The 15,848-nt window shown below is 39.8% G+C and overlaps 1 protein-coding gene across 2 annotated transcripts in view; it reads left to right on the top strand.

Moving 5' to 3' along the window:
- Window positions 1–15,637, top strand: part of THEMIS (thymocyte selection associated) — an 81,479-nt gene extending 65,842 nt beyond the window's left edge. The window contains exons 5-8 of one of the 2 annotated variants that reach the window (XM_076335493.1): window positions 5,874–6,027; window positions 8,378–8,388; window positions 12,609–12,620; window positions 15,518–15,637. In XM_076335493.1, coding sequence (XP_076191608.1) covers window positions 5,874–6,027; window positions 8,378–8,388; window positions 12,609–12,620; window positions 15,518–15,637 — 297 coding nt within the window. Of the gene's footprint in view, window positions 1–5,873; window positions 6,028–8,377; window positions 8,389–12,608; window positions 12,621–15,476 lie in introns of both variants that reach the window. The other variant, XM_076335492.1, reaches the window with a different exon arrangement.
- The last annotated feature ends 211 nt before the right edge of the window (window positions 15,638–15,848 follow it).

Below are 15,848 nucleotides of genomic sequence, written 5' to 3'. Positions count from 1 at the left end.
TTTTTAAATACATTGTTTGAACCCTGAGAATGAGCCTACAGTGGCATCTGCCTATAATCTATCATGACTTTATCACATAGCCTCCCCCTTTTTAATCCTTGGGAAAACCCAGACTACTGACAATGAAAGTCAAATTAATTGTTATTGTAGGCATGTGCAGAAAGTACCTTGTGAGGGACAAACCTGTTAAGAGCTTGAACTCTGATCAAAAAAACTTAATTTGATCAGGTGTTTCATGTCCCTTTTAGGCAGAGAAGAACTCACGAACTAATGTAATTTTGTTCCTGTCTTTGAAATGATATAACCTTGACCCCTTCTTTGGCAAAAATAGTTCATCGGTAGTTTATAGTACCTTACGAGTTCTGCAGGCAAACAATAATTCTCCAAAGTGCTCCCGTCCTGTATGTTAATGAGGCTAAATGAGGATCCTCTTTATTGCCCATGGCCTTTCTGAAGCATCTTCTAACTAGCTTTTCTCCTTTTCCACACTCCAATGGGCTGTGGAAAATGAAGGCTTGATATCATGTACTGGAATCAGTGCAACGGGGAAGACTGTTAAAATTCTTTACTACAAAATCGTAGACCCTTGTCAGTACCCTTAACTATGGGTACACCGTGCCCTTGCAAAAATTACCCTGAAGTGCAAGATAAGTTGGCTTGCCAGTAGATCATGCAAGAAGGCTATCTTGGGATACAAATGAGTAATAATCTAAAGGTAATTGTTTCCTTTTAAGTGGAATAAATCAGTCCTAACTGTCTGCCATAATAATGCAAATTTCCTGAGAGGTGTCAGCAGTTTCCATGTGTGTATTCCCATTATTTGAATTTGTGTTTCCCATCTGTTAGGTGGAAGCATCCATTCCTACCTCTAGTCCATACAGTGGGTGAAATTTTATTTTGACTAACATTGGTGTAAGTCTGACCAATGTAGTTTCTCCAGAATGTAGTTACTCCAGCTTACGCTTTTGCAAACCGGAAAATAATTCAGATCTGTGTTTCAGAATGGCCTAAGGCTCCCATTGTGATAGCACTTACCCTGGTTCTGTATTGATACAATATGGGAATCAAAACCTGTGATTCTTCTCTGCTTCACTGCAGTTCCAAACTGTCTTTGCAGAAAGTCATGCAGATATAATGAAGGTTGGAGCAAAACTACATAGGTAGGTTGTCATTCTGTAGGTTGATCTGAAACTCATGAAGTCTTCTCTATAAATCAGCAGCTATGAAAACCCTGTTTCACTTAGACTGATATGTCTCTCTCTATCCCTCTCTCATAATTTCCTTAAAATATTCTCCAAAATATTAGAAGCTAAAGCTTCGCTCAGCCTGGTTTGGGCTTCCCCATGAGTACACTGCTCTGTGACTCTCTTACAGAATCTTCATTTGTAGCTTGTGGGGATAAATTGTCTTTTTTATCTGGAAACAGTGAAATATGTTTGGACTGCAAAATCATTCATCACACTTTCATTCTATGTATACAGCTTTTTTTCTGGTGGAAAGGTGCATGCAGCAATTAAGCATTTTACAGATAAATATACCCGTGCAGTATATGCCAAATCAAAGATATATTTCTAGAGCTTTGGCTTGAGTTTCTGAAGGCAGCAAAGAGTGCCACTCCAACCCGTCTTTAAAGATTGCAGTAAAAGGTTTATGATCTGTATCTACTAGCATGGGTGACTTATAATAAATGTACTCCAAAGGTGTAGTGCCATGTCCAGCACTGATTGCTCAGACAAATGAGTACTCCTCTTCACTAGAGTCATTTGTAATCATGTAACAGCTTGACTTTCTGTCTGGAAAAGTGTAGTTTTGTCAGATTGGTTTATGCCACTACATCTCTCACAGCATTTTCAGAGACTATGACAGCTGTTGGTTTCATATTTACTCCCACATTTTTCTGTATTGTAATCAAATGTTGTTTCTCCTTCTTTACTCTGAATGTTCTAGATGCTGTTGAGGCTTTCTTTCCTTTAAAAAGAAGAAAAGCAATAATGTGTATTATGAACTCATGTATTATTTTCTTTTTTTGTAAACATATTTAACAGCCTTTTTTTTCTTACTTGCTTTAAGAGCTTCTCTTTCCCCTATTCTATCTCAGAGGTTATACTAGTTTTGCTGGGCCCCTCCAAAGTTGGTTTTGGGGTTTTTTTGATTGTAAGAACTCCTGTGCTATTTTCTTGGCTTACTGAGTAGTTGTGACCAAATACTGCTGTCTGAAGTATGTGTGGTATATGGACTGCCTTCAGTAGTTTTGGATTGTATCTTGCAAAGAAGCAGGAATTTCAGGAGCTGGTGCATCATGGATTACAATTTGGCTCCTGTAAGAGGAAAGATTAAATAGACTAGAAACTCTTCAGCCTGAAGAAGCGGTGACTCAGGAAAAAGAGTAAAAACCTGAAGGCAGGGAGAAAATGAATAGAGAGGGATTACAGCAGCAGCATGAAATTATGAAGTAGGACAATTAAAAAAAAAAGCAACCCAAAGGAAATTTTACACAATGCAGAAGTAAACTCTGGAACTCATTGCCGCATGATGTTGATATCAGAAATGTGAACGAGTTCAAAAAGCAATTAGACACAGCAATGAAAGAAATATTCACAGGGAGACAACCATTAATAGCCCAATTTTTTTAAGTCAGAGGAGAATGCACCTTGGAGCTGTGAGAAGGGGATGCTAGCATACGCCTAAATTGCAGGGAAAATTGGCATTTTTGGAACAGGTTTTGTGTGACTGGGGCTGTAGGTAGGCAAAGCGTTACTATTTGTGCAGTGCCATTCGTAAGAATAAGAACTGCTGTCAGATTTCACCGCTTCTGGTGCAGGCAAACGGAGGGAAGCCTTGCGTGTGGAAGTGAGCTCACGCACACACGCACACCAATGCAGTGCTTTAAGCTCTTCAGGTAATCAAGGGAAATTAATCCAAACCATTCACTTCGAAACTCAGTTTGCTACTGCAGTGTTTTCAGTTCGTGCATCTTAGGTAAACTCTGCACTCACTTACAACTTCTGCAGAATGCTGAAACTTCTGTTCTTACTAAAGTGACGTGCCTCCAGCCCTTTAGTTCTCACCTTAGCTTTCACACTTTTTTGTATCCTGTTTGATAGAACACCTCCTATTTCCTGAGAGGGACTGCGCGGTCTTACGCTACCTTACCTTTATGGCTTTGTGCTTTGTCTTCTGAGTTATTTCTGGACAATGAGCAAACCTAGAGATGTAATGGGCAATGTTTAGCCATTGGGGAAAAATTTTTAGTTCACGCACCTGTAGCTGTTGGTTGGATTTTCCAACTGCTGAGATTCGGGGTTTCCTCACGAGTAGGCTGTTATAACAAATGACAGTGATTCAGATCATGAGTTTTTAACTGAATTAGTGTTTCTTCTGGCAGTAACAGTACTGAAAACCGTGCTGATATCCTGACTTCTTTAAATTAGTGGAACAATGACTCCACATAGATGGAAACCCTGTGCTGTTAAGCCTGCCTAGTGTTTGAAAGACAACTGTAAGGTTTCACTCTTGTATAGTTTAAAAAAGCGTCTTATCTCTGTTGGTCTCTAGTGTATTTGTTATCTATAGTGCTATTAAGAATGTTAAAGTGATATCAGATTTCAGCATGTAGTGAAGTGACAATCCAGTTTGTGTAATCCTGTTTGCTTTTAAAAGTTTGAGTTCTGCATATTTTAATTTGTTTGCAGGGTGCCCCAGGTAACCATTGTATCACAGTGTGTGGTTTTGCTGGTGTCTGATAAGATTAGCACAAACTTCAGTTACATTCTTCTTAATGAGGGGATCTTTCTGTTTTGATACCAAGGCTTGGTTTTAGTTAGTTAAGACAATGCAGAATAAATAATCTGAACATATTCATTCATGATATTAATTGCTAGGATTAATATGTTAAATAAGGAGCTGACTAGAAAATAAGAGAATTCATGATTTTAATTTTTTTTTTATGTCTACTATTTAAATTAAGGTTCCCTAGTTACCTGAAAGCTGACTTTTAAGTGAAAGCTTTCTGTGTGCTAAGTATGCCAAATAACTTGAACATAGGAAGAATCTGCCTATGAATAATAATGTTTCCCTGCCCATCCCAAGACCTTTCATTTGTGATAAACAGGTATTACTGATACTGACGATAGGACAAGTTTAGTGACAGCTTTGAAAAACTGTTATTTAAACGAGGAGGAGATGGACATTTCTCAATAACTGCTTGCAAAGTGTGTGTTCATATTGCCGGGCCAGACTGGCAACCAACAGGTGGTGCATATAGGCATGCTTAGGTGCAGATGATCGAGAAAAGAACTGGAGGTCAAAGAAAGGCCAGGCTCTGTTGGTGAAACAAAGACAAAGGTCCTGTAACCTCAGCGAAGCTATTCCACAATACACCAGCCGCCAAGCATCGTCCTAGTTTGAACATTGTCTTTTCCATTGGGTTATTTTAATTCTCTGCTGTGAAGAACTTCTGACATTTCTGTCCTCTGCAAAATACTTCTCAGCTGTATTCCTTTTTGTACAAATCCCTGAGGTTTTTGTGAATTACATCACTGCTTAAAGCTTTGCTTGACCTCAGAGGCTCTTTTGCAGTCTAGGAGAGCACTAGCCAGCATTGTACAGCCTGTACTGCACAAACTTGCATTGAATACTGTAACTCAATCAACCCCTGCAGATCAAGCCTGCAGTGTTTATTTTAGAAAATGGAAAAAACTACCGTGGATTCCTCTAACTGAAAAATGAGGGTCTTCCACTTATGTCACATTGTGACCCACCCACTGAGGAAAATTGTCCATACATTTTACAGATTTCGTCCTCATCTGTTCTTAATATACTCTCTCAAATTTTCTATTTCAATTACCAGTGACTTTCTTGTTGCTAGCTGATACCTTTTTTCAAAAGGGACAGATTGTCATAAAATGTAGGCTTGTGTTGTGCTTTCGGAAATTGTGGGTTGATTCTGAAAAGATCAGACACTATTACTGTGTAGCTACTGTCAGTTTTACCAACATGACCTTCTCTCTCTGAATAGGACGGGATTTTTCACTGCTGAGGAAGATCTACATTTGATTTTGAATGGAAAATCTATACTGATTATTTTTTAAATTATATACTCTCTGGTATAATGATTGCAATTGGACTGTACCTACACTGCTGCTACCGTATCGCTTCACTGAAGATATTCTTTTTGACACTTTTAATTAGCTCTCATTTACACAGATGAAAAATATGTATTTGACTGAAAGTATTTATGGCATAAATATCTCAGAATTAAAAAAACCCCAGAATTATTGAAATGTATGTATCAAGCCTGAATTTCAAGGGGTGCAAGTGTTGCAGCCATATAACTTACTTTCTGCAATGTAATAACACTATAATTAATAACTCCATAATTGCCTATTCCTATCATCTAACTATACTCACTATGCTATGAATGCTACTGGATAAATGTAATTGAAATGTCAGACTTTATATGAATTTATGATGTAATATGTAACAGAACTCATTAAATAAACCATCGATACAATAAAAATAGTTAATCAGAAAGAAATCTGTATCGACCAAAAGGGATACATAAATATCCCTCCTTGTGTTTCCATGACTCCATACACCCAAAAAAAAGAAAAGAAAGACTGGAGATACTCTTTAAAGGTAATTTTTTCATGTAGAGTGCCTTCTGGACATATTATTTTGTGATGTACATGCCTCAAAGACAAGCATTATGGTAAACGTGATTGATGACTTACTTTGACAAACAGAAGATTTGTGGTTAAAATTCACAGAAGTAACCCAAAGAATGTTGCTCTTACGTGTCACATCTCTGAAAGCATCCAGTTTGGAGTAACAATTTACATGTAAAGTCAATGTGGTCTTCTATGTAATTTCAGAATTTCTGTGTAGACACCACCAAGAAATCGTGCTCAAATCAAGCTGCTGATGTTTCGGAATTACAAGTTAGTTGTCAAAATGTTTTGGTGCATCGTGAGAATAAGAACGACATGACTGGAAAAGCTACATTATTGGAAACCAGTGTGATTAAAGGTCAGTTAAGCTTTATGGTTTGAGTTATTAATATAACAAAGTTTAACCCCAGCCCTGATAAATAATTTACATACAGGACTATCTTGCGTGATTTCACTTGGAATCTGTGGCTTAGTCAAAAGAGATGAAAAGTGAACATCTCTGTTCTTCCTCCATAAATGCCGTAAGGCAAATTCATCCAGGCTCTCAACAGCAGCATAGTATTAAACTGTTTGACACTGCAGCATGAATATTCAGTACTTTTTAGGAACAGACATATGGAAAAGATGTGCTTTCCTTTTGCTTTAGGATGACACTTACACATCATCTGTTATAAAAATGCTGATTCCAACAGGTATTAAAGATGAGCAAGCAATTTACATTAAAGATATGAAGATGTCTTCAACTCACGTTTTTGTATTTTGAAGAAAAAAAAATATTGAGCAAATTACTTGGCCAATAATTGTTTTTAAAGTCACCATTTGATTGGATTTCCCAAGCATTTTTGATAGCTGGCTAGTTCTTCTACTTATTTTTCAAGTTTTTCCTTTTTCAGAAAGGAAACGTACTGAAGTTGAGAAGCCAGATGATAAGAGGACAAATCCAAAGACTTTGCAGTTAATATAAAAAATTCAATTGATTTCATTAATCTTTAGTCACAGGTTATGTCTGAAATATGAACACATCACATTAATTACAACACTAGAACATTTGGAAGACTAAAGCACAAATACTCATCCTCACAGCATTTGTTAGCTGATAATTGATATCAATATAAGAACTTCCCATAAAGTTTCTCTTTATTGTCTTGTTATTCAGTGTGTGAGACTCCTAAAAAGGACTGCCTATTTGAAACTACACATATTGAAACTTCCAAATGCAACATAAACAACTTTTATAGTGAAGAATTGCTGTGGCGTGTTGAATATTCACTAATCCTTATTGTTGTGGAAGTTGATTATTTGGGGACTGGTTTTGAAAGGTATTTTGGTATCTGGCTGCTTTGAAAGATAATCCCAAATGTGTTATTTTGTGGCTTTGAAAAATCTCCCTGCAGACTCCATGTTGTCACTGCTTAATGATTTGATTAGATTTTATAGGGGTAAATAGTGAAGCTTCCATATTGGCAGTTACAAAGGACGGTATCCTCTGTTTAAACCCCAGGAAAAAATGAATACCAAGAGGGGTTAATGTTGTACTCTCTTGTGCCAAGGGAACTACCTGCAAATTACTGGGGCTTGACTTTGAAAACCGCTGTCCATCCTACAGGGATCAGCTGGATCACTTGCGTGGGTTAGTCTCTGTGTGGTGAGGCAGCCAGGGGAAGCTGGAGGGGGACGCACCTGAAGAAAACATTCCCAAAGCATCCTTAAGCCAGGCTTAAAGTTTGTGCTGAGGACTGGCTTATTCACAAGCACAGGAGTCAGTGCTCATGTAGGTGCTTTACTTGGTGGGTTCAGACTCCTCACAGACAGGGAAAGCCACACAGGCTAAAGTCACACAATGGTTTTACAGTCAAGATTTTTCAAAGATTTTTCTGAACGCAGGAGCTCAGTTCGTGCAGCAAGAAGTGGAGTTGTACAGTCATTTCCTGTGCCTCTTACAGGAACTGTGCAGTAGTTTCTAAACTGTGATCCCTTGGCTGAGAAAAGAAGTTTGGAGCTACTGTTACTAAGGCTTCAGCTCAATAACAGGACTGGGAGGTGGCCAAGTCTTTCCATTCTTTGTATTGGAACCATCTTCCTACTGTGAGAGTATTTGTTGCCGCTTGTGTTTCTTTTATCACTGGGCACCACTGAGAAGAGTCTGGCTCCATCTTCTTCACGTCTTCCCATCAGGTATTTATATCCAGTGATAAGATCATCCATGAGCCTTCTCTTCACCAGGCTGAACAGTCCCAGCCCTCTCAGCCTCCCCTCCTATTTTACATGCTCCAGTCCCTTAATCGTCTTCATGGCCCTTTGCTGGACTCACTCTAGAATGTCCATGTCCCTCTTGTACTGGGGAGCCCAGATCTGGACCCAGCAGTACAGGTGTGCTCTCACCAGTGCTGAGCAGAGGAGTAAGGATCTCTGCTGGCTACTGCCTTGTCTAATGTAGCCCAGGAGGTTGTTGGACCTCTTTGTCACAAGGACACGTTGCTGGCTCATGGTCAGCTTGTCTACCAGGACCCCCATGTTTTTCTCTGCAAAGCTGCTTTCCAGCTAGTCAGCCCCAGCCTGCACTGGTGCATGGGGTTATTTTTCCCCCGGTGCAGGACCTTGTGTTTTCCTTCACTGAACTTCATGAGATTCCTCTCTGCCCAGTCCTCCAGCCTGTCCAGGCAACACAACCATCTTGGCCACTCCTCCCAGTTTTGTATCATCTGCAGACTTACTGAGGGTACACTCTGTCCCATCATCCATGTCATTAATGAATTACAGTGTCTGTAGCAGACACCCACAACAACATCACCCATGTTGGTTTGTCTGCTAATCCCGACCCAGAAGCTCTCAGCAGGCTCTTCACCTGTCCCTAGGCAGAGGGCTGCCTCTGTTAGCCATGCTACCAGCAAAGTTTCTGCCTTCTTCTTCACACTGCCCACCTTTCTTGTTAGCTCATGCAGTTTGTGGTTCTGGACACTAGAAAACAGACTTGGACTTTCTGCAGCTGTTCTTGATTTGGACCTTTTACTGAACGTGTTTCAGCACTGTAGTGAAACAAGGCAATATTGCTGACTGTCTCATCTGCCCCGGTTTAAGTCTGCCTGCCTTCTCTCTCTTTATTCATTCTGGGCCAGTAGCATTAGTGTTTTGTCCATCCCATTGAGCCTTATTTATATGTCCCTGATAAACGTTTTTCAGAATCTCCAAGAGCACTTGATTTTCATTTGCTATTTTTCACTTCCTAGCACATCTATTTTTCTTAGCCAATTCTTCATTTGTTTTTAATTCTGAAACAATCTAATTGAGAAGAAAGCTTTTCCTAGGGACTTTTTCAAGTTTTAAATTATCTTCTCTTAGCTGTTCTTGCTCTATTTCCTTTGGCCTTCATTCCATTAAGATCCTAACGTTTGTTGTGGTATCCCTTCTGTGAAAGCAGAGTTTTCTTATCTGCTGGTTGAGATGCACTCATCAATCGTAATGGTAGATTACGGACTTAATTCTTCCTGCTTCCAGTAGACACAGTTTTTTAAACTTTAGGTGTCAATCAGGCTCATTTTTTTCCTATCCATTTCCCTGAGCTTATGGCTAGAGACCTGTGCTTTGCAAGTAGTCCTACATGCATGCCCAAGACTATTAGATAAAAAACAGTGTTAGGGCTGCTGAAGGCTTGCTTGTCCCTGGTCCTGCAAAGATTCACAGCACTAACTCTTCCCAGCTGGCCCAGTTCTTAGCCGTGTTTCTGATTTCGAAGCTCATCCATCGTACGTCTCCTGCCTCATTCCTCATGAAAGCTGCAATTAGTTAATTTTAAGTTCATCCTATATACTGTGTTAGCTTAGACTACTGACAGAAGATCAGATAAAGAATAGCCTTCGTTACTGAGGATTTTTCAAACAAACTCTTAGTACCTCTGTTTAGTACACACATAGAAAATCAAGAAGCAGTACCATAATGTTTCTTCTTTTACAAGGCTAGGAAATTGCTTCTTGTTTAATTGCCTTGGAGTATATCCCTGTACAAACTTTATCTAAATTTAAGTATGCTGTGAGTTAAAAGTTGGAGCTAGGCAGATTCAACCTAGACCAAAGAGCAGTGATGGATTGTACGCTGACATACCCAAATCAAAGCTAAAGTTTTTTCTGAAAGATATGTGTTAGTATAGCCCAAAGTTATTGGGTTTAATTCAAAGATAACTGCAGAATTATACAGGAGATTGGATTAGATGATACAGCAGTTCTTCCTGGCCAGCCAAGGGATCCCCAGGAGTCTACTGTTGCATGCTGCAAGCTTGCCTGTTCCAGAGAGTATACTCTGCTCTGCTAATTCACAAGATAATGGATTAGAAAATATGTCAAGACTAATAACACAGACACACTTCTGTGGGTTTTGAGTGGGAGGAAATGCACCATTCACTGACTAATCTTTAAACTTCTACTGGTGAATGTTAAGCCACCCTCCAAAGCACCAACCTGTTTCAAATTCCTAATAAGGGTGTTGAATCTGTGCTCTCAAAACAACCAGTTACAGAGACAATTACTATTTCTTACCAAAGGCCAGATAGTTCTGAAAAGAAAAGCAACATGTTTTTCTTTCAGTTTTAAAGGCTCTATTGTCTTTCCTTACAGAGTTCATGTTAATAAAGATAGGATATATTATCTTTGTTTCTAAGAAATTGAACCCTTTTCCTCTGTTGCAGTTAAACCTGAATTGGCCACTAAAGATATTATCCTATTTTCTTATATTTGACTGAGTTTGAATTCATTAGAAATAGTAGCAATATCTGCAGGATAATAACTCTCATCGGAAATCTGCTGTATCAGTTTTTCTTTAACCTTGAAATTTATTCTAAGCGGAGTTTCTAAAACATTACCTAATCTTCTTGCTCATGGCTTAGGTTTCTGGAATTGTTAGAGTCTGCAATAAAAAACTGTTTATGTTGATTTTGTTTATTGATGTCAGGACATTTTAGGGAAGATATTTATATATTCCGACTTTAGGCACTTGATTTAGGAGGCCAGTAGGCTAGAGAAAGAAAAAAAGGGAGGGGCCTTCTGATTGCAATTTAGGATGCACATGTAACATCTACTAAATTTGACAGCAAAGATGGTTTAAGAAATTTCTGCCCCTGTGCTGTAGCTTGTGGTCCCATCAGTTAGGGCAATACATTTGGTTATGGGGCTGTGCTCTAAACCAAATATTAAAATAAATTAAACTTAATATCCCCCAAAACTTAAAGCAAAACATAGAATTCTGAATTATTTTGAAAAAAAGCTCTTCTTTCTTCAGTGACATCACAGGGATTTTGCACTAGCATTCTGAATTAGGCACATAAGGATAAGCAATATGAACTAGGAATCCTTTATTGTATGTATGACAACTCTTTCAGCTTCCACACTTTAGCTCAGTCTTTGATTAGGGCAAAACTGTTATTAGATCCTTCGGCTCCTATGGTCTTGTAACTATCTTAAAAAAAATAATTGGACTCTTTTTCCTGGTTTTTGGGCTGTGAACACAAAACTTATTCTTGTCTGACACATCTTCTGAGACAAGTTTAAACAAAGGTAAGAAAATGAATTAAAATAAGGAGACCACATCATTTCATAGGATGACAAGTACACTTCAGTAGATTATATTTAAACATTTTCAATCAGCTTTCTTCTTAACCAAACTCGAACTTGTTGTACGGCAGGGGAAAGAAAGCATAGGCTCTGAATCCTTACATATGTCGTTTATTGGATATGCTTGATTTTAATTGCAGTAAGACGCAGAGGTTCCAGGCAGAAGCTTGTAGAAGTGGTTGCAAGGAGGAGGCATTGCACTGTTAGGTGCAGGGTGAGGAAAGGGGACTTTGCACGAGTTACTTCCCCTGCTCTCTGGCAGTGCTGTCTGGCCCTGCTCCACCAGCCCTGTGCAGAGCAGCAGCTGGCAGCCTGGGGGGTGCCTGGTGGTGCCCTCAGCCCTTCTCCTTACCCTCTTGCAAGAAAGGTATGATGGGGCCTGAAATACACGATTGTTTAAAACTTGCGGTAACCGTTTCTCATCCGTAAGAGTTGTTGATACACTGAGGATTTGTTTTACAAAAAGAGGCAGCAGTGCAACAGTGGAAATTAGTGTCTGTAAGAATTCAATAAAACCAGCGAGATAGACTAGAAAAGAAGTGACAAAGAAGAAAATTAAAAAATAAAAGGACGGTGAAAGAGGTCAACAGATGCCTCTTTCAGGAAATTTCAGATTTTTTAAGAAATTAAATTTAAGAGTAAACTTTTCCAAACAATGGGTTAATAGATTCCAGAGGGAGACAAACATCACCCATACATGAATTGTAACCCTGCAGTGCATATGAAATAGTTTGATTGTGGCAGTTAACAGTTTTTAAAGGTATGCTACATCGCCACGTGAAGGGATGGTTGATGGATACCAGCTCAAGGAACACTCCATTAGTTTAATGTGGTCCGATTCTTCTATCACTCAATACGTTTCAGTAGCACTCCCTGAGGAATTAGTTCTCATTAGCACTGAGGAGCATCAGAACCAGGTCCATAGCAAATAAAATGCTACTGTTTATAGATTTGGCTTATGCAAATGCCTTCAGTTCTGTGTATTTTCACTTAAGCGATGTGTAGAAATAAGGATGTAGTTCTACTGTGTTTAGTTCACAGTATTATTGTTCACTTATATACATCAGTTGTGTATATTCACAACTATTGTTTTTGAGTTAGGCATAAATAAACACTAAATGTTATTATGTGGTTGAATGTTAATTTATGCAGCATAAATCCTGAACTGAGATATTTACCACAGCTATATAACTGTGTTATGGTCACGGCCAGGGGCATTTAGGTGTGCAGCCTTGTAAGTACATGAGTTTGGGTTTCTAGCACTGGTTGCATTCAAGCAAGGGTTCTGATAGGTTGGGTTACTTCTGTTGCCTACATTTTGAAGGAGGGCAGAATAGAGAGCTATGAAACTGTTTGTGACCTTGAAATTTGTGAAAAAACAGCAAGTATATTCCGAGGGAAAAAAACCCAAATCCTACCCACTCGAGGATACAAGTGAGATACATGGAAATTTTTAGTCTGCAGAGCACTACCTTTCCACTATAAAGGCAAACACAATTATACAAATTGTTCCAGGCAGAGCAGAATTAATGAAATCTGGTTTAATAAGTATTCATGTCTGTTGTCCCCTACTGCTCCTCTCCCCTTTCCCTGATAATAACCAAAACTCTCCTTATGGCACTCCTATCAAATGAAAAAGAGCAGGTCTGGAGCTATGTGTGTGTTGAGAGGCCAACCAATATGCACACGCTGATTTATCCTGCTGTCTGCTGCCAAATGGAGTGTATAACAGCTGTGTGCTGCACGCTTTTCTTTCAATAGAGGAACTAATCCAACTCTCGCTTTTGTAACCACGTTGAGACTTTTGCCCCCTTTTCAAATCTGACCGAAATTGTCAAAAAAACTTTTAAAAGTACTGAAGTGATTGATAGATGGATGGATAGACAGCACAATGACATAAGCCTTGTTTTCTTAGCAGGCTGAGATGGCATATCTGATTCAGTAATTCAGTGTTGAGGCTAATAGATTTTTTTTTTCAAACAGGGAAGAAAATTGCATTGATTTCACTGTTCAGATTTCCCTTGGGATCATTCAGCTTGTCCCCTTCATTGCTTAATGCTTTATTGAAGTGTAAATATATACATTTCAGAAGGCGTCCTACACAGGTTTGGGACTAGGGACAGCTGTGATTTAGTCTGGCCTGATGACATTAATTTCCTTTCTCCTTGAGCTGTCTTGCTTAGAAGCGTATCATTTTGTTTGCGTGTGTTTGAGAAAGAAGAAAGTCTAGCTATGCCATCCATGAGCAATCTGTACTTTATATCCATATTAGCAAGTCTAAGCACACAAACAATATTTCCCTTGCTGAATCACAGGGATTAGCTTATTCTTTCAGTGCCTGTTTTATTCATTAGTTTACTTTCACTGATATCAAACACAGCCAACTTGCAAATGAACTACAAACCTGGAAACGCTTATTAACAAGATAGTGGCCACATCTGTGAGTGAGATCTTAATTAAATTTCTCATCATAGGTTTAGGTTTTTGGGGTTTTTTTAATTCCTTTTGATGCCTAGATCTGGAAATACTTTCCTAATTTACTCATTCCTAAAAAGTAGCAGGGGGACTTGTGAATAATTTTCTCCATGATAAACTCTGTGCTGGTATGGCCAGACAGCTGCTTGATTAACTTAATGATTATTTCTGACCTTAAAAAATCTATAAAAGAGAGGATCATAACTTCAGAAAGAAATGAGTCCTGACCAGTTTTTCAGGGGGAGACACCTCAGCCATGGAGAGTCTCAGGAGGAACAAAAGTGGGGTTTGGAGACCATCGAGAGAATATACAGCTGTTTTCTTGGTGAAGGGGAGGGAACACAGGGGTCGCAAGGATAAGCTTGGGAGGATTCTTGTTTGAGAAGCTCAGTCCCATAAAGAAGGACCTGTTTGACAAGCATGGCCTTGCTGGGAGGTCCAATAGTCTGTGAGGCCTTGTGCACATTTGCAGGTTGTTTCAGATTATGTCGTAGCAAATTAACCAAACAGGAACGGCTGTACCAAAAGCAGTGTTTTACACTGTTTTGACATTTCAGGTGAAACTTTTTGCTTTAGAAACACAGTATCCTCTCAGCTCTGCTAAATGTGAGGCTTCCTGACAAACCCCAAGGGTGAGCTGCTCCTGGCAGGGGAACTCTGGTGCTGCTCCCCTGGCTGGCCCTGCTGCTGCCTGACTCTTCCCCACCACAGCCTGGGCCAGGGGATGTGGTGGCTCTAGAAGGAGGATGTGGGGCACTCAGTGACTGATCCTTGTGGGGTCCTGCTCCATGTGACCAGTGGTCCCATGCGTCTTGTGGAGCTACCTGTAGCCCCAGGGAAGCAGTAGGACCACCTAGGCAGAGGAGGAGACCCCGGGGTCTTCTGGCAGCAGCCTGTAGCTCACTGGTGTAAGCTGTAATGTGAAGCTGTTGCTGTGCCAAGACTCAGAGCAGAGCCCGCCCCAGCTGCAAAGAGGCTTCCCGTGAGGGTCTCTGCACTTGTGGGAAAAGGCTACTGCTTTTTGGAACGTTTGTCCTCAGTATTGCCCCAGGCTGGTCTAGGTGGACGTATAAAGAAATGTACTCCAAAACTTTTCATTTTAACCTCAAGCCACTTTCAAGCCTGCATCTTTGTTTGTTATATTGCCTTCTGAATAAGAAGAAACTGGGGGGTTTGGCTCTAGGAAATCCCAAAGTAACAGCGCAGGTTCCTAGCTGCAGAGGCTCATCTCTTCAGGCAATGAAACCCAAGAGCATGGGAGCACATCTGCAATAGGGATGGTACATGCTGCACATCGCAAGTGGACTGCTCTTCTCTTGATACAGTCAGACAATTTTATGTGCCTGCTTTTATGCTGTCAGTGATCACACTTTTTAACCATTTTAATAAACCTTAGAGTTATCTGTGGACAGCTAGCAGGGTGTGGACAACAGATTATCCTGTTTGCCCACAGACTTCGAGGTACAAGTATTATGCGAAAACTGAAATAGGGATTCTTAAGAGTGAAGACTCTCTTATAAAATGCTCAGCTGGGTTTCATTCTTGATCTGCCACAGATATTGTTCAGGAACTTGAGCAAGTCATTTAAGATCTCTGTGAAAATGAGAAAAGTGAGGAGAACATTGTTTTCTTTGCTTTTTGTTTTTGTGGTTGTCTGTATGAATTGTACATTTTTTCAGGGCAAGGGCAGAGTCTTCCATTTCCTTACAGTTATTTTTTGCTAATTGCTCAGGTCTAACAAATAAGGCACTTGGAAAGTGTGAGGCAGAAAAGGAAAAGGAAGAAGAGCACAACTATGACTATGTGGATGAAAACATAATTGAAAACATCAGAAAAGTATTTCAGGACACCACCGTTAGAAATAAGCATGCACTCTCTGAAGGAAGAAGGTGAGTGTGATCTGTGATCGCTTATGGATGCAAACAAATGCAGGCAGACTGGCCAGTAACCTTCACCCCCCAAAACGAGGGAGGGTTTCCCCTGGGAGCTGCCGCTGTTGCTCGCAATGTCCTGTGAATAACACAAGAAAGGCGTCTCTGAGCTGCCACCTGTGACACCCTGTCACTCTTAGCGATGTCACCTTTGTCAAAGTGGTACCTATTGT

Source organism: Aptenodytes patagonicus, chromosome 3 (assembly GCF_965638725.1).
Source record: "Aptenodytes patagonicus chromosome 3, bAptPat1.pri.cur, whole genome shotgun sequence".
NCBI classification, from domain to species: domain Eukaryota; kingdom Metazoa; phylum Chordata; class Aves; order Sphenisciformes; family Spheniscidae; genus Aptenodytes; species Aptenodytes patagonicus.
The sequence above is the reverse complement of the archived record's forward strand: the minus strand, read 5'-3'. Positions and strand labels throughout refer to the sequence as shown.